At 53.4% G+C, this 17,580-nt stretch overlaps 9 protein-coding genes across 9 annotated transcripts; 5 read left to right on the top strand and 4 right to left on the bottom strand.

Annotated features, from left to right (window-relative positions):
- Positions 1 to 272: 272 nt before the first annotated feature.
- PG998_007767 (uncharacterized protein) lies at positions 273 to 1,765 on the top strand (the record flags this gene model as incomplete). The annotated part of the gene is made up of 3 exons (XM_066874583.1): positions 273 to 705; positions 763 to 1,054; positions 1,135 to 1,765. The coding sequence occupies 3 exons, from the start codon at positions 273 to 275 to the stop codon at positions 1,763 to 1,765; spliced, it is 1,356 nt and encodes a 451-aa protein (XP_066730528.1).
- Positions 1,766 to 1,888: 123 nt separating this feature from the next.
- Positions 1,889 to 2,603, bottom strand: PG998_007766 (uncharacterized protein; the record flags this gene model as incomplete). Its single annotated transcript, XM_066874582.1, has 2 exons — positions 1,889 to 2,494; positions 2,559 to 2,603. The coding sequence occupies 2 exons, from the start codon at positions 2,601 to 2,603 to the stop codon at positions 1,889 to 1,891; spliced, it is 651 nt and encodes a 216-aa protein (XP_066730527.1).
- Positions 2,604 to 3,197: 594 nt separating this feature from the next.
- PG998_007765 (uncharacterized protein) lies at positions 3,198 to 3,707 on the top strand (the record flags this gene model as incomplete). Its single annotated transcript, XM_066874581.1, has 2 exons — positions 3,198 to 3,415; positions 3,479 to 3,707. The coding sequence occupies 2 exons, from the start codon at positions 3,198 to 3,200 to the stop codon at positions 3,705 to 3,707; spliced, it is 447 nt and encodes a 148-aa protein (XP_066730526.1).
- An 89-nt stretch (positions 3,708 to 3,796) lies between these two features.
- PG998_007764 (uncharacterized protein) lies at positions 3,797 to 4,378 on the bottom strand (the record flags this gene model as incomplete). The annotated part of the gene is made up of 1 exon (XM_066874580.1): positions 3,797 to 4,378. One exon carries the CDS (start codon positions 4,376 to 4,378, stop codon positions 3,797 to 3,799), a length of 582 nt encoding a protein of 193 aa, XP_066730525.1.
- Positions 4,379 to 4,528: 150 nt separating this feature from the next.
- PG998_007763 (uncharacterized protein) lies at positions 4,529 to 5,916 on the bottom strand (the record flags this gene model as incomplete). The annotated part of the gene is made up of 3 exons (XM_066874579.1): positions 4,529 to 5,310; positions 5,381 to 5,854; positions 5,904 to 5,916. 3 exons carry the CDS (start codon positions 5,914 to 5,916, stop codon positions 4,529 to 4,531), a joined length of 1,269 nt encoding a protein of 422 aa, XP_066730524.1.
- A 797-nt stretch (positions 5,917 to 6,713) lies between these two features.
- Positions 6,714 to 8,620, top strand: PG998_007762 (uncharacterized protein; the record flags this gene model as incomplete). Its single annotated transcript, XM_066874578.1, has 4 exons — positions 6,714 to 7,251; positions 7,333 to 7,667; positions 7,778 to 8,146; positions 8,195 to 8,620. 4 exons carry the CDS (start codon positions 6,714 to 6,716, stop codon positions 8,618 to 8,620), a joined length of 1,668 nt encoding a protein of 555 aa, XP_066730523.1.
- Positions 8,621 to 9,095: 475 nt separating this feature from the next.
- Positions 9,096 to 11,298, top strand: PG998_007761 (Iron-sulfur clusters transporter ATM1; the record flags this gene model as incomplete). The annotated part of the gene is made up of 2 exons (XM_066874577.1): positions 9,096 to 11,136; positions 11,198 to 11,298. The coding sequence occupies 2 exons, from the start codon at positions 9,096 to 9,098 to the stop codon at positions 11,296 to 11,298; spliced, it is 2,142 nt and encodes a 713-aa protein (XP_066730522.1).
- Positions 11,299 to 12,159: 861 nt separating this feature from the next.
- On the bottom strand, positions 12,160 to 14,989 carry PG998_007760 (uncharacterized protein; the record flags this gene model as incomplete). The annotated part of the gene is made up of 2 exons (XM_066874576.1): positions 12,160 to 12,602; positions 12,658 to 14,989. The coding sequence occupies 2 exons, from the start codon at positions 14,987 to 14,989 to the stop codon at positions 12,160 to 12,162; spliced, it is 2,775 nt and encodes a 924-aa protein (XP_066730521.1).
- A 1,754-nt stretch (positions 14,990 to 16,743) lies between these two features.
- PG998_007759 (uncharacterized protein) lies at positions 16,744 to 17,085 on the top strand (the record flags this gene model as incomplete). Its single annotated transcript, XM_066874575.1, has 1 exon — positions 16,744 to 17,085. One exon carries the CDS (start codon positions 16,744 to 16,746, stop codon positions 17,083 to 17,085), a length of 342 nt encoding a protein of 113 aa, XP_066730520.1.
- Between the last annotated feature and the right edge of the window lie 495 nt (positions 17,086 to 17,580).

Below are 17,580 nucleotides of genomic sequence, written 5' to 3'. Positions count from 1 at the left end.
ATTGCTATTTTCGGCGTAGAAGGCGAGATTAAGAGTTGCCAACTCACAAATATCAGCCCCCAGTCCGTGTGCTTTATGATACGTTCTGTCATCGAGCAAGCTAGCGGGCTTCCGTTTTATGATACAAGAAAAACTGAACTTGTCTGACAATCGTAGTATCATCTCACATACGTTGTAGGTCACTGTGCGCAAAGATGTATCGTCATGGGGACACCCCCTTTATATTTGCCTCCATGCAGCTATTCAAATCGAGTCACACAAGTATAAAGGCCATGTTTTCCACGGCAATTCTTATTTCTTCCCTCTTCTTGACTATCAACTTCTGTTTTGAGAAACGCTCCCCTTCGAATCAACTGCACTCTCCCACCTTTGACGCAACCGTGATGTTTCTGCACGTTGCTCTCCTGGGGCTGCTCTCCATGGTCTCGGCCACGGTTGATCGCATCACTGTCGACCCTAGTAGTCTTGCTGACTATGACTATTCCCTCAGAATAGAGAACCACACTGTCTCTGCTGTCTTGGCTAACGGCACCGTCATCCACGACGGCTCGGATCCATGCACCAGCTCAACAACGTTTACGGTCGGCAAGGATTATCTCGAAGCAGATTGCCCGGCTCCCATCAAGTTTATGAATGCTGACGGGCTTTGTGATGTCACCAAAGCCCAAGACACAACACACCCATGTCAAGCCTTTTGTCAAGTCCGTAAGTTAGCCCACGACGCCAAAAGTTCTCGCCTTGCTAAAATATGGTGCTACACAGGGACTACGTATTCCTACGAAAGAGAGGTGCCCTGGGGTGTTCATCATGAAAAAGACTACGCCGCATCCTACTGTCACTACAAGGCAATATGCTCTTTTAGCCCAGCAAATATGCCCATCAGCTCTAGCTACGACTACGCAAGCTTGAACGAAGTTTACAATCAAGGTATTTCGGGTGGTTGGCATAGCGGCGCGGGCCAAATTTCCAATTCAGGTCGCATCAATCTCAATCAAGACCTGAAAGACAATGAATGCGGATATTGGACTTCGATCGTTGTCAAGAAAAGAGTGTGGTAAGAGTGGCTTATCCGATAATATCTAACTTGTACATGGACGGCTCTGGCCAGCCGCTAATACGGATCCTGGGTTCTAGTGGAAGTACATCGATCTCGATTGTCAACCAGGACGTTGGATTTAGCAACTGTCTTCACGACAAGATCTGGGAGACGATGACTTATGGTAGCGTATGTGTCGACCAGAACCCGCAAAACAAAGCTGGTACCAGCTACGTTGTGGCAGCGGTGACCGTTTTCGTCAAGGTCAAGTGTTGGGATTTCACACTTTTGTCACCAAGTTCGCAGGAGGAACCGTATAACAAGCTCGAGAATAAGCTTTCTACCAGGGACCTGGGCCAATTGATGAAGACGTTTATGGATTTCAGCTGCGAAAGTTATCCGGCCTGGTGGTTTGGCGCTCCTTACCTTGTGGTCTCAGGTCGGGGGTTGCCAACTAATTTGCTTGGCGACGACGGGACGATTCTCTGGGATAGTCTGTACAAAATCTGCCTAATCCCCTGGTTGCGGTGGGCAAGCGGGTGGACGTTCGAGTGGAAGTCGAAGTGGTCTGCAAGTGAATTATGGAATCGATACGAGTGGACCGCCAAAATTCCCGTCAGTAGCTATTGGAGAGGTAACGAACAAGGGGCATACCAGTGCTACCTGGACTGGATCCGTGACCAGGGCGGGCCGTCGAAGAATTACGACAAGGACTGCACAAAGCACTAGCGAGCAGACTTCTATAGAGTTTCCACACAATTGTCGAGGTATAAGCCGGTCTGTTTAGCTACGTCGACGTGTCCTAGGCACAAGAACCAGCTTAGCCCCAACGACGAGACATGTCAACTTCAATCAAATAGCGGCCTGGGTCTTGAGGGCCCTGAAAGCATCTTCCCTCCTCCCCACGAAGCGGGCCTCGGCCATCCTCCAATTGATGACTTGCCATATGTTCTTGACATAGGACGCCTTGTCGTTCTTGTACAACAGATAGTAGGCATGTTCCCACATGTCCACGCCCAGGATGGGTATTTCGCCGCCCGCGACGACGGCCTCCTGGTTCGCAAGCGTCACAATGCGCAGCTGGCCCGTAGAGGCTTCCCGCACGAGCCAACCCCAACCGCTGCCCTGGATGCCCAGGAGTGCGGCACCGAAGTGGCCCTGAAACGTTTCGAGGCCTCCCCAAGTCGCTTCGATGGCCGCCAGCAGCTGGGGCGCAGCTTGTGTCTGGGCGTCGGGCGACGATGCCGGCGCCAGGTTCTCCCAGAACAGCGAGTGGTTGATGTGCCCGCCGCCGTTGAAGCGGATGGCCGACAGCTGCGCCGCCGAGTCGTGCAGCTTGCCTTCGGAGAGAGCGGCGGTGGAAGCGGCCAAAGCCTTGTTGAGGTTGGTCACATAGGCCTGGTGGTGCTTGCTGTGGTGCAGCTCCATGATCTCTTGGGAGATGCTGGGCTCCAGAGCCTAATCTCATGTCATCAGTAACCCGCAACACATGCGACACAGCTCATGGGGTAGCGCAACGGACATGATAGGCGTAAGGAAGCTTGGGGAGAGTGTAAGGTCCGGCCATGGTAGCGGGAGGGACGAATCTGATGACGAATTGGGTTCACAAGCCCGCCAGCGAATCGATGCAACGTCGGATTAAGGTAATCTGTGGCTGCAAAGTCGAACTTTGTAGTTTTTCTGGTCGAGTTCAACGGTGGTGAGTTTATAACTAATATGACAGCAGAGCAGGCAGAACTGCGCACCTTGAGGGCCAGCAGCTGGGGCACTTTTAAAATAGATATCTGGCGATGGTGCTCCTCGACCATCAAGGTGTTCATGCATGTTGCATAATAGAATGAGCTGGATCTGGAAACATTTGTTGCGTTACCATGTTTGACAATGAGGGGGAGAAAGGGGGATCAGCTTTTTGTCTGGGGTATGCGTGAGTGTAAAGTGCGCAAACCTGCTCACCCCCCTTATTGACCAAGCAGGGGGAGGGGGTGAGGGGTGAAACTTGCTCAACACAACGAACGGCCTTTCAACGGCTTCCTTGTTGTGTATTTAGTCTGTATCACTCTCTCGGCCCAGTCCTGATGGGTTTGACCTTTACTCCTTTCACTTTCAACCCGACAGACATCAGCTCCATACTCTTCTTCCCCACAAACCATATCAGCCCATCATGTGTGGCGATAGCTCGAGGCAGTCTTGCGGTGGCGCAATCGCCATTCTCAATCCTCCCGAGAGGGCGGCAGCAGGACTCACATGCATCGAGGCAGGAGTGTCTGGTCGTTTGATCTTTCGAAGTGCCAGGAATGATGCTTTGGCAACGGATGCCGTATTCACGCACAACGAGAGTGACGCGTGTGGCGACGAAACAATTTACACCATCGGCATCCAGTAAGACACGACCCGTCCGGCGCTTGTGCTGCCTTTACCACCACGCCTTCTGACTAGTAGTAGCAAGCTAGGAGATCTCACCACGTCGGCCCTCGTGAGCCCCTTCATACACAAATTCAGTCTGGAGGAGAGAGACTCGGATTGCAACGCTGGGGCACGAACGCTGAGTGCAAGCCTGAACCATCCCTTGAGGATTGAGGTTGGCCATGAGGGGATCATCGGCCGCAGAGTCACAGTATGGAAGCAGGGAACTATATCGCCTCTGGCTGAGGGTATCATAGGTTACAACTAATAACATATCACGTTATGAATCTTCTTTTGTACTGCTCGACCTCCTTGAAGAACAGAAGCAAGGAAACAACATTCAAAATTAAACACGCCCTACTCCTTGCCGAGTCCGAAAAGAGATCCCTTGCTGGTCTTCTTTTTGGGCTTCCTCTCCTTCTCAGCTGCCTTCTCAGCGGCTTTCTTTTGTTTCTCGGCAGCTTTCTTCTCCTTACGTACCCGCTCGCGCTCCTCCGCCTCTCGTCGGGTCCGGAGATTCTTCTGGCGCATCCGCTCCCCCTCTTCGCTGGCATCCACCTCAGTGGCACTGAGCCAAGGCGTCTTACCCCGCAACGGCTGCTCAAACGTCTTGAGCTCCCGCTTCCTGCTCGGTCCTTGTTGCGATTGACGAGTGCGGTTCGAATCACCGGTCGAGCTGGCGGCCGGGTAGCTAGGTTGCGGAGACGGCGAGTCGCGGTTAGACAAGGTGGCGGTAGAGTATAGGGATGACGAGGATGAACGCGGTGTGCTCGAGGCGACCACCTCCACCGGTGTAATAGCCTGCATGGTACTGTCGCCATGTGGAGGGACCTCGAAAGGAGACATCTGGGGTGGTGACGGTGGGGTACGCACAGGATGAGGCGGTTTATACATAACCGTCTCCATACCCTCGTCGATGTTTTCCTTGATCTGGGTCATTGCCGATTTGAATTCACTGTCGTCGTACTCTTTCTCTTCTTCCTCTTCCGTGATTCGGCCCAGGATGGGCTGGCGGGTAGTGACATTTCTTTTGGCCCGTTTTTTTATAACTAAGGGGGCAGGGAAGCCGTAAAGTTCTTGGTCAAGCTTCTAGCTGTGGTCGGAAGCGATTCGGCGTGCCTCGGAAATTAGGTCATCGACGCTATTCTGGCTATCTTCAAATTCTGGCGACTCTGGTGACGACGATGTGAGGGGTTGCATGTGAGGAGGTAGAGCCGGCATGGGAATCTTCAAAAGATCACGCCTGGGCGCCGACGATGATCTGACGGGGATTTCGGGCGGCTGCAGCTGGGGTGAAAACCCGCTGCCATCCCAGTTTCCGAGTTGCTCATAATTATCGGCCTGGGAACCAGGTGCACTAGCTTCGCGACGAAGCTTAACGAAGCCGGCCAACGGCGAGGCTACAGGGCTGATGTTGTTGTCTATGAGACGTCCTGGAAATTTGACTGGGGTGGTAGGCTCCTTGGGAGGTGGTCTGGACGGAGGCGGACCAGGAGGCGGAGGACAATCATCAGGTTCGGTATACCGTTGATACGCCATTCCATGCGGGATAGTGGGGGACTCCGGACGAGGCGTCTCTGGTTGGGCTTCATGCTCCATTGTTGCGGAAAAGTGTTGCTCAGGTGTGGGCGCCAGGATTGGGAAAAGGCCGTGGAGGTCAACAGGCTCTTCTTGCACATTTTCATCGTCTGCGTTGGCCTTCGGAACAACGGCAGGCTCATCAGCGACCAATACGAGCCTCGACTGCCTCACAAGGTCTAACATGGTGTCAAAGTCATCTGCTCCCAAAATGAAGTCTAGCTCCGGCAAGACTGGCGTTGAATCATCCGATCCTTTCAAGGGACTGATACTGAACTGTTCTTCGCTGTCCACTAAAGAAGCCACCGAAGCCTGCGTTAGTGTGATTGTTCATTTCTGGTTGTTTGTGGCCTCTACACTCACGATCTTCTTTGGCGCGTCCATCTCTGCTCGCAGGTCTTTCCTCACTTAAGGGCCTTTCATTGCTGCCCGTGTCTGATCCGGGGCCGTAGCCTGAATCGGGCGTGACTAGATTTGCATCGGTTACGGGGCCCTTTGGGATGAGAAGGCCGCTCTGGAGAGCATCCAACAGTGAGATGTTCTGCTCGGCTAGGGCAGGATGGACGAGCACGCTCAACTGCATGAGTTCTTCCGGTGACAGTTCACTTCCGGTACTGTTCTTGAAATATCGTTCCGGCACTTCACCGACAGGAACGGTGATCAAAAGGGATCTCCGGTAGGACTCATCGGTCACGGTGGTTGACGACGTACTTGACGCATCCTTTGGTTCCGTCTCATCTTCCTGAACCGCCTGTCTCTGCTTGTGCACAAAGGACAACAACTTCATCGCCAGTGTGCTCTGGGACTTCACTTTCGGCTGTTTCAAGTCTGCTGTACCTGCGAAAGTTAGTGACATCTCCTGAGTTGTTGGCAGCAGAAATCTTACCTCGAGAATCCATTTTAGGCAGCTGTCAAGGCTTTGATTCTTCCTGGGTAAGGTGAGGTTTCGAGGTGTTGTGGTATGTGTTTGCGTCAGATAGAATTCTCGCTAGGGTTGCGTGAGGGCGCGTGGTGGTGGTGTTCGTCGTGAAGTATGGTACACGGATGATGCTGTGGAATTTTCTCTCGAAACAGAAGCCAACAGATTGGACTGAAAATGAACCGAGGCGTCGGAAGATCAGTGGAACAGTAGACAATGACAATATGTTGCCGTGTTGTCAGCTGGATAATATGAGCAAAGCTCAAATTGTGTTGTTTTCTGGGACAATGTCATGGGAGTATAAAGCCACTTTGAATTATTATTAACTACTTGGGTGTTTACGAAAGGAAACTGTCCAGTTCCCCGGACGGGTAAAAACTCCCAACATATCCTGCCATGGTGAACGACGTGTGAAGCATTGGTGAGCTTGGGTGAAGCTTTTCAACTCCAGTGGCCATAGTCACCACTACAAGCCACAACCGCCTTATAGAACTTATAGGCCATGTTTCATATTTGCCGCTACGTCATGGCCCACTATTGGCAATTGGCAGAGCTGAAAAATGCCAAGCCAAGTCCGGTTTAAGCTTTGGCGTCAAGTGGGTCCATAGCTTGACCTGCCAAGTGGTTACACGAGATTGCCAATCCTTTGTGATTGATTGTGAGGCCTCCCTGATTTCCAAGTCGCGACATCGTTCTCGCCAGGGCAAAGAGGACACCCGAGACGGAGACCAATCACTTTGCTTTCGCTTCATATACACTTCTTCTCGACGGGCGACCATGTACTTGGGACGGTGTGGCAGTCGCATTGGCCGGACCAGTGTGTCGGGCCAGGGCCAATGCCAACGCCAACGCGCTGTTGCGGATCTCATGCAGCGGCAGCGGCAGCGGCAGCCTCTCCAGCCAATTGCTGCACAGCACGCCGCTTTCTCAAGCACCACCTGGCGCCCGCAACAACAAGAGGCCCGCCATGAGCAATGCAAGGCCCAGCATGCAGAGCCATCTTTGCGTTCAAAGATGGCCGAGTCTGCGATGACAACCCTCGGCTCCGTCCTGGTCCTGGCTGGCGGCTTTGCCCTCACTGCATATGCCTACCACAAGTCATACAAGCATCTCCAGCTGCGGAAGATGGCCAATGCCTTTCAGCCCGGTGATCCCGTCCTTGAGCTTGCAGCACATCGCAAGGACATGCCGGATCCCGACGCCGAGCATTGGATCCCAAGACCGGAACAGGCCAAGATTGATCAAATCATCCATGGGGAAGGAAAAGGCCACTATTTTCTGATCATGGGCGAGAAAGGAAGTGGCAAAAGCAGCAGTAGGTGGGCAGGCATCCCTTGCCCCCCTTTCTTTTGGATGTTTGCTATACAAGTGGAATTGCTAATTGTACTTTCGATAGTGATCTTGGAAGCGATGCGGAAGAACGACGGCGACGGATGCTCCATGTTTGAGGCACACGCAGACTTGGAGATTTTCCGCATCCGGCTGGGGAAGGCGCTCGACTATGAGTACCATGAAGACTACATAGGTGGTTATTTTAGCGAGCGAGGGCCAAGGGACACTACTGCGCTCTTGGACATTGAGAGGGCTTTCAACAAGCTGGAGAAGGTGGCGTTGATGTATCGAAAAAGAGAGAACAAACCCCTCGTCCTTGTTATCAACCAAACTCATCTCATCAGAGACAACGAGGATGGCAAGGATCTCCTGGAGCTACTGCAGCAGAGAGCAGAGCAGGTATGTGGCTATGCACAAGTCTTTCTCGTTTCATCCAGCCGGAGTTTCGGTTTTTCTTTCCACTCTTACTCAAGTCCGGAAAGCCGTATGCTGATCCTTCCTCCATCTAGTGGGCTGCTTCCAACCTCGTCACTATGATTTTCAACACTGACGACTACTGGGTCTACGAGAGATTCAAGCAGCTTGCGGCCCGTATGGAAGTGATTTCGGTAGCGGACCTGCCCAAAACGCAAGCGGTCGCAGCCTTGAAGAAATATCGGGCCAAGTACTTCCAGGAAAACGTGCCGCAAAGCGTTCTGGAGCAAGTTTACGACCGTGTTGGCGGGCGATTGAACTTTCTCAACCGAGTTGCTAAGTCATCGAACATGATGGCGACCTGTGAACGGATAAAAGAGATCGAGAAGACTTGGTTCCTCAACCAATGCTGGATCCTTGGCTCGGAAATGGACGATGACGTGATGGACCAGCAAAAATGGGCTGTAAGTATCGCTTTCTACGCGGCATGAATAATGCTAACAACGGTACAGTCAGCGGCAATGGTGCTTGCACAGGCACTTGTTGACAAGGAGGAGGATATGGAGAAGACTTACGACACGGTAATAGGGCATATGCTTCCCTCATTCCAAATGCATAAGGCCCAACAAATTATGACGCGCTCCGACTTCATTCGCGAACTGGACCGGCTGAATCTTTTCACCATCACAAGCACCGCACAAGTGCGAGCAAGTTCCGTCCCCATGCATATCGCATTTCAGGAGATTTGTGCAGAACAGGGCTTCCGGCAATTCCTTGAGGACACTTTGCAGCGCATCTCAGATATTGAGAGTCTGGGCCGCACCAGGGAGCTTGTTGCGAAGGATCTTGTTCTCGGCGGCAAGTACGAGTTCAGGCAAGGTTGGAGAGGCAACGTCACTATGAAGCTGAAGGAAGACCCAAACAAAGACGAGAACTAGACGGGGCTTCGGTATTCACAGGCGAGTTAGATATATGAGAGATGACTAAGCTAATATAGAGACCGGGACATGATGTGTGGCAAAGCATAGCGGTATAACATCCGTTGGGGCTGCGCGCAACCCTATTTTTCTGATGTCCAAAAAGGGGCTCTCAAAAGAGAACCTCATGTACGATTATATTATGGCTGTATAATAGTGTATATACGATACAAATAAATCGGCTTGTAGATGCCTGTTGACATTTGGGAATCTAAACACGTAAACTCCGGCCACTCCGGGCTTATCGCCGACGCGGACCCCGACTCCGACCCCGAGATTAGCTTTATCGCCAGCTTTATCTTGCCCGCCCCAAAACGCGTCATTTGTGCCTCTGCATGTACTTTATTGGCTACGGGGTCTCCAGACAGCTTTGAAACTCTTAGACCTGCGCGCCATTCCAGCTGCCAGACATGATTGTGTACGAGCCTCCAAAATTATGATTCTCAGGAATTTCTCGCGGGTGCCCGCGTGCCGCCCAACATGTGCTGGCTTGTTCAGTGCGCGCAAGGGGTCCCTGGTACCAATCCGAGCCCGCCCTACCCCGGTGTATGCGGCGTCGCAACGTCTCTGCTTCGGCCAATATGCGAACAACCAGCCGCCCAACGAGCCGGAAGCGAAAGGCGGCGCAAAAACAGCTTCCCATGTCGTCCCCAAGACTCCGAGTGCGGCCTCGAAAGACCCTCTTGCCACGCCGGACAAGACGACACAGGAGCAGCGGAAGGCAGATTGGGCTATAATGAAGGAGATGGCCCACTATCTGTGGCCCAAGGACAGCTTCTCGACGAGGATCCGCGTCGGTCTCGCGGTTGGCCTGCTGGTCGGAGCCAAGGTCCTCAATGTGCAGGTGCCTTTCTACTTCAAGAGCATCGTCGACGCCATGAACATCGACGTCAGCGCCATGGGCGGCAATGCCACCATGATCGCCGGCAGCATGATCCTGGCCTACGGTGCCACCCGTGTCGGCGCAACCCTGTTCCAAGAGATGCGCAATGCTGTATTCGCCAGCGTGGCGCAGAAGGCCATTCGAAGAGTTGCCGGCAACGTCTTCGACCATTTGCTGCGGCTGGATCTCAACTTCCACCTGTCCAAGCAAACAGGAGGGCTTACGCGGGCGCTCGATCGCGGTACCAAGGGCATCAGTTTCCTCCTGACGAGCATGGTGTTCCACATCCTCCCTACTGCGCTCGAGATCACCATGGTCTGTAGCATTCTGACGTGGCAATACGGCGCCCAATTCGCGGCCATCACCGCCGTGACAATGACTGCCTACACTGCCTTTACCATATGGACTACAGCTTGGAGAACAAAGTTCCGAAGACAGGCGAACGCCGCGGACAATAAGGCCTCCACGGTGGCAGTGGACTCGTTGATCAACTACGAAGCTGTCAAGTATTTCAACAACGAGAAATTCGAAGTAGCACGCTATGACAAGTCTTTACTCGACTACGAGAGGAGTTCCATCAAGGTTCAGACGTCGCTCGCGTTCCTCAACAGTGGACAGAACATCATCTTCTCCAGTGCATTGACGGCCATGATGTACCTCGCCGCGAATGGCGTCGCGGCAGGCAACCTCACGGTCGGCGATCTAGTCATGGTGAACCAGTTGGTATTCCAGCTCTCTGTCCCTCTGAACTTCTTGGGCTCCGTCTATCGTGAGCTGAGGCAGTCGTTGCTCGACATGGAGACCCTCTTCAACCTGCAGAAGGTGAATGTCTCTATTACCGAGCGCCCCAACGCCAAGGCGCTGCAGTTATACAAGGGCGGCGAAATCAAGTTCGAAAACGTCAGCTTTGGATACCTGCCTGAGCGACCCATCCTGCGGAACCTCAACTTGACTATCCCGGCCGGAAAGAAAATTGCAATCGTGGGGCCCAGTGGGTGCGGGAAATCTACCCTTCTGCGGCTTCTGTTTAGGTTCTACGATGTCGAAAGCGGACGCATCCTCATTGACGACCAAGACATCAAGCATGTCACGGTAGAGTCGCTGCGCAAGTCTATCGGGGTCGTGCCGCAGGACACGCCGCTGTTCAACGACACTGTCGGCCACAACATCAAGTACGGAAACCTCGAGGCTTCCGAAGCCCAGGTCGCCGCCGCGGCCAAGCGGGCCCGGGTCCACGACATCATCTCCAGCTGGCCGGCCGGCTACGACACGAAGGTCGGCGAGCGCGGCATGATGATCAGCGGCGGCGAAAAACAGCGCCTCGCCGTCTCCCGGCTTTTGCTCAAGGACCCGCCTCTGCTGTTCTTCGACGAGGCGACGAGCGCGCTGGACACGCACACCGAGCAGGCTTTGATGCAGAATATCAACAGCATCCTCAAGGAGAAGTCCAGGACGAGCGTCTTTGTGGCCCACCGTCTCCGCACCATCTATGATGCCGACTTGATCATTGTCCTCAAGGAGGGCAGTGTGGCTGAAATGGGAACGCACAAAGAGCTCATTGACCGCGACGGGCTGTACTCGGAGCTCTGGAGTGGTAAGTTACATAACAAGCCGGCGGGAGCCATTCCTGAACTATGCTGACGTTGCTATCACAGCCCAAGAAAGCCTCTTCAGCGAAGAGGGAGAACAGGGAGAAGCCGGCCATATTGGCAATGGAGTTGCATCTAAGCCCGCCAACACCCAGACACGGTTCTAGCATGATATCGCTTTCGCAACTGAACCGGCTGGACACCATGTCGCTTACGACTCGCTGACCAAAGAAGTCCCTCTCCAAGGCCGTGTGTACTGATGTCGCTACTCTCTGCCTAGCCTAGAAAGCTTCCGAATACATGTCACTTGCCAGGGCCAATAGTGTGCCGTTGTTGTCAGACATTGTGCAGTAGAAATGACCGACGGGTTGGACAGAAAGTCCGGGGCGAACCAGTGCAACCAGGCCATACATAGTCATGAATCCGAGAATCGCACAAGGGGCGGCGAACTACCGTCGTCAGCAATAAGCAAGCGTTTGGCAAAGGCGGGGAGGACTCTGCCAGGCCCCCTTCTGGAGGAGTCTATAATCATACATTCTACTCGAACTTAGCTACATCCAATGCAAGAACTCAACATATCATCACAACTCGTGAAAGATATGAAACACCCAAGACCATGTAGTCCTGGCTACGGATGTGTCTGCGAGCTTTTACCGCTGTGCTTCGGTAGGCTCTGACTAGCATCTGTGGTAGAGTCTCCCCCGTTAGCAACATCAGGCATTCCGTAGGAAATTGGAGAATTCGTATTCAAAGGACGGACTACGGATGTAGTAAGGGGGGGATCAAATCTAAAACATGTTATAACTTGGCCAAATCATAGAGCCATCACAACTCCTCATAAACGACTGTCAACGCAAGAATGAGGTGGAAACGCAGAAAGGCGAAATCTCTACTGGAAGACCTGCTGTGCCATCCCAACAAATAACTTTTCTCCATAACTCCAAGTTGCCCATCATGACTGGCGTGTGTGTGTGTGTCGTCAAACGTGGTGTAATGCTTTGAGTGGTATATCCTCTTCTTTTCTTCCTCTAAAACAAGCCCCAGCGGCCCTTCTCCTTCTCCGCGCCGCCCTTCTTGCTGCCCGGCTTGAGTCGCTGGCCCTCGCGGCCCTCCAGCTGTCTGAGGCTTTCCATCTTGTCCAGCACGAGCTCGAGTAGCTCTTTCCGGCGAATCACCTCCAGATGCTTCTTGATCTTGGGGTCCTCCTTGGCAAACTTCTCGACTTCTTCCTCGGACAAATGACGGCCCAGGCGCAGGTCTAGCTCACGCGGGAAGTTGTAGTAGAATTCGGACAACAACTCGACGTTCAAGAACAAGACGGCGGTCGAAGCCAGCTTGGTGGCCACTGCATCGAGGAAAACCTCGGGGCAGTAGTATTTGTTCTTCATGCTGGCGCATTGCTTCGACTTCACAGCCATCAAGCGCATCTTAATAATGTCGGCACGGTCCCGAAGGAATGCTGCTTCACGCCCTGCTGGGTGTCAGTGTCTGCCAAACTTCACGTGATCTTTGGGATTGGTACAAACCTTTTTCGAGCAGAGCAGCGCTGAAACCGCCAGCTCCGGCTTGGTTCTCGTTCTCGACGATGATATCGCCCTTGCGGGCCCTGTCCACGAAGTGCAAGACTTCCTTGAGCTTTCTTCGTCCACCCACAGTGCTTTCTAAATCCTTCATGGCACCTTCGCAGGCTTCCAGCTCCTTCTTGAGCACACCTTGAACGTGCTCGCGGCCCTGAGTCCATTCACGGTCCTCCATATCGATGTCAAACTTGAAAGGCTTGATACAGTTTTCTACCTGGTCGCTAGTGCTGTAGAATCGATCATTCAGAATGCTTGAGGCAGCCTCAGTAATGGCCTGGCGGGCAAAAGGATGGCTGACAAAGGTGGACTGGCCTATCAGATTGTCCACGTGTGATTGAATGGATGTAGCCACCACGGTCGTGGCGAGGCGGCCTACCCCCAACTTGGTCAGAGAGGAGGTAGAGGCGTCTAGGCGCCGGTGCCAGAAGAGCGACTCTGGGTCGGCCTTCGGCAGATCGGCCAGGTTATCTGGATCAAGGATGGGAACTGAAAGGTCGGTAATCGGCTTGTTCCAGTATCGCGCTGCCAGCAGATCAAGCACTCTTTGGTCCAGTTCGTCCTTCAGTAGCTCGTGCATCTGTGGGCGGCCGAACTCTCCTGCAAACTGTTTGAAAGAATGCTTGAAGGCATCCAAGCTCTCAGCCAGGTACGACTCGGCAGAGAGAGGCCTGTCGTTGTACTGAACCTTGAACTCATAAGTAGCTTCTTCCAACTCTTGCTGAATGGCATCACTGGTGGTCTGTAGGCTGGCGGACATGGTCTGTTCCAGAACATGCATGAGCTTCTTCCGCAATGTGGTGGTGCCAACGCTGACATCAGATCCAGGGCCAAATTCATGCGGGTGTGACGAGAAGTAGGCGTTTTCGTTTTTACTGATAGCAGTCAAAACGTTGGTCTTCCCTGTCTTGAAGAGACCTGTGGAGGTTGGCACACGAGAAACGACGCCCACATAGCCTAGTCGCAGAGGGTATTGCCTGTCGTTGAGGATAGCAGAACCTCGAACAGCGTCGACCAAATCCATCTTGGTAACGACACCGATCGTGCGCTCTCCTCTGGGGTCAACCCTTCGGCTGGCGCGTAGTGCGGCTGAGTTTGCCAAGTCCACGTCGGCTGCTGAGATGGCCAAGATGACGTTCGGTGCCTGGATATACTTGTCACAGAGCTCCGAGATCTTCTGCTTCAGCTCAAGTGGCTGGTTGTGGCCGACAACTTGGATATAGCCAGGCAGGTCAATAAGCGACAGGTCTGGGACACTCGGAGACGAGATGGACAAGCGGATGGGGTCGTCCGAAACACACTGGGAATCAGGCACCGCTAGGTTGAGCTCGGTAAGTGTTCTTTGAATGGATGAGAAATCCGAGATCTTGCCGAGGCCAAGGTCCGGGAACTCTCCGTACTCGGTAGTGGCTCCTGGGGTGTTGATCAACGTGAGCTCTATGGGCCTTCGAGTCACCATGTTTGTGCCCTTAGGTAAAAACTCGTGTCCAACAATGGCCTCGAGAACGGAGCTCTTGCCCGAGGACTGGGACCCAATCACGACGATAGATGGCAGCGTCAGAGTGCTCGACTGGCCGACCTTTTGGAGGATATTTCGAATTTCGATCATCTTCTTCGTCAAAAGCATCATCTGGTCATCCTTCGCAATCTCGTCGGAGCCCCTAGGGTCGTCTTCAGTAGAGTGCTCATAGCCGTACGCGGCGGCAGTTCCACCGACAGCGGCGCCAGCACCTATCCTGCTCCGTTTAGGGTCCTCGCCTCCAGGACCACCACCACCACCGTCCTTTCCTGTACCAATCTCTTCTTGTAGTCTCAGCACCTTCTGCATCCACTCGGGCAACTCAACCTGCTCTTTTGTGCTTTGCCAGCCTTTGCTCATCTGGTCTGCAATGTCCTTAGCACCGCCGAATATGCCACTTGCTGTTCCCGTAACAGTATTCTTGGCGGTGTTGATGGTGTCCCAAGCGTAGTTGCCGGCAGCCGAGGCTTGGTATTGCAGCCACGCCAGCCCAGCGACGGTGACCCCGCCGGCCATGGCGGGTATCCTAATGAGCTTTGCGGCCAGCTTGGGCAGGAAGCGGATGAACGAAGCGTTTCGCACGATGACGGCATTGTGGAAAGAGTTGCCGCCGTACCACATTCGTCGTCTCGTGGCTCGCACGGCAGCGTCGGCTCTAAGGAGCCCGCCGGAGGGGAGTTGGTGGTACTGGCGGGAAGCGTTCACCGCAGCCGAGCGGGCGAAGGGCAGGCGCCCGGCCGCTGCTATCAGCCGTCCGCTCATGCTGTCGGTTCGCAGCGGAGGCAATAATTCGAGGTCGGGAAGAAGACCATCCAGAAAGGATGCAACGGGGGCGTCTTTGCGAGGCTGGGAGGCAATGGAATTGTTGGATCTAGTAGGAAAGCGAGCACGACAGCAAGCTTGACACAGCCATACTAAGTGGCGTGGAGCTTGTGAGATTGGCTGCGTTCATGCAGCAATGCAGTTTGATAGGTTGGTAGGTGAATCTGCTGTGTGGCTTGGCCGGCCAGTTGTGGCTTAACCCGTAAGTGTATCCCGGCCTTTTCCGATCCCGCCATGCCACTCCTCGTCCGCCTCACGATCATCTCAAAGTACTTCCCCCGCCGTATGAGGGAAGCGCGATTTCCAGAAACCGTATCGCCATGTCGCCATATCGCCATGTTCTAGCCCCTATACGAAGGTCGTTCTTGTCTTGTCTTGGAATGCAGCTTCAAATTGGATGGGACTCTGGTACCTGCATGCCATTCTTCCGGGCCGTATTGCAGATAAACGCTCGAATCACGCTTCACGATGGGACCATGGAGTACGCTTCACTCGGTCGCGTCTATTCCAGCCTTTCATCCATTGTACATTAGAGAGACGAGCCACTGACGAGTCTCGGCAAGAGTACATCAGCCTAATTCATCGCCTGTTATGCCTGCGGCTGCGCTTATCGAAGACTTGGTACAGCTTCCTCCTTCGTGGGGTCGCAGTCGGGCACCCTTGCACAGGGTTACAGGCCTTGTGGGCTTTAAGGCTACTCCGTGGGCGGCCGATAAGCCGGTGTATCTAACTGTGCCATATCGTTTGCTCGAGCAGCGGGGGTGCTGCCCTTTGACGTTGGGTCAGCGTAACCCAGAAGCTGTACGCGGCAAGTGCTTCCATTCTTCCATATTGATGTCCTAATGAAGACGAGAGCGGATGTTACTCGAGCACACTGATATGTTCTTGGCATGAAATGTTGTGATATAAAGGACCAGGTTTGTCTCGAAGATATAATCCCTCCGGCACTTCCGCCAGCAAGAACTCTCTCGACGAACGAAGATGGTGTGTTCAATGTATCTCGCCACTGTGACTGTCTGCGTGGCTCTCGTGGCAGCACAAGCCCAAATATCCATCGAAGGGAACTGCGGGAGTGGCATTACCTGCATTGGCTCCAGTGGGTGACTCTCCTGGTGGCAATCCGTCCGACCATCCGGACTCTAACCAAGATGAACACAGGTTTCGGCGAATGTTGCTCAGAGCATGGCTGGTATGCTATCATGGAACCCACCAAGTGTACCTAGGTTCATGCCTCTTACTGCAACGACAGGTGCGGGAACTCTGGCGACTACTGTGAAGAGGGATGCCAATCTCAGTGGGGGATATGCAACCGACCCTCCGAGGGAACCGGAGTGGTATATGTCACTCATACGGTAACCGAGACCTACACGGACATTGAGACATCCACGGTCCCTGTTTATTCAACCAGTTACCTTACTCGTTTGATTACGGTTCGGACAACAGCCATTGAGACTATCAAGCTGAACCTGACGAGCACCGTGGAGACCACCGCAACAACAAGTGTAACTCGGACAGATATTACAACGAAGACAAATGTGGTCAACAGCACCGAGTTCACCACTACCACGGCCGTGTCAACTCGCACAGAGCTGACAACGAACACGGCTACAGCTACAATCACGGACACAACTACTGACACACGCGTGATCACATCAATCTCCTCGGTATTGGTGACTCACATTGATACCGTCCTGATGACGGCCACAACGACCTGGATAGACGTCCGCAATACCACCGTCACAAGCACGGCATTGGAGACGCAGATAACAACTGACACGGAGATCTACACTGCTACCCTGAATGTAACCGTGACGGACACGAGCAAGACAACAGATACGTCCCACACCACACTGACAGACCATGAAACCTCGACGGCGACTACCACTTCAATACTAACCCAGACCGTGGTGGAGACGGTATCGGTCCCCAGTACGGGCCCGGCATCCACGGTGACTTCCTTCGTGACAACAACAGCGACGGCCGTGATCACTACGGCCCCAGCGCCAGGTGAGCCAAGGGCCACTTATTACTACTGAACCCCCTTCTCATATGTACAGGTGCAACTATTCCGCAATATGGACAGTGTGGTGGCGCCGGGGGCGTTTACACCGACACGGGCTCATGCGTGCCGCCCTACACATGCTCAGCAATTAATGATTATTGTACGTCAGCCCTCCCAAGTTTCCAACGCTCCGCCCCTGTTACATATTGTGCAGACAAGGGAAATGCTACGCAACGCTCAGGGTATCTATGATTATGTATTGATCTTTCCTAGACTCTCAATGTTTGCCATGAGTTCATATCAGCCACATATGGGTGGATCGGGAAGACGCGCAGTGCCTGTAGGTGACCAAGATGAAGATGGCGGCAAATGCCTTGGAACGGGTTTTTTGTCCCACGTCAGACGAGATCTACACAACTAGCCTAGCAAATCCAATCCGCCACGTGTGTTCAGGTAGATTGAGGGCGGTGAGGAACGAGCCAAACGGGCGTTTTCAATGTCTTGCTTCGGATTGAGAAAAGGGTCCGAA

The sequence above is a fragment of the Apiospora kogelbergensis genome (genome assembly GCF_038363985.1).
Source record: "Apiospora kogelbergensis strain CBS 113332 chromosome Unknown utg000005l_segment0_segment0, whole genome shotgun sequence".
Lineage (NCBI taxonomy): Eukaryota > Fungi > Ascomycota > Sordariomycetes > Amphisphaeriales > Apiosporaceae > Apiospora > Apiospora kogelbergensis.
Note: the sequence above shows the minus strand (reverse complement) of the source record. Positions and strands in the feature narration are given on the sequence as shown.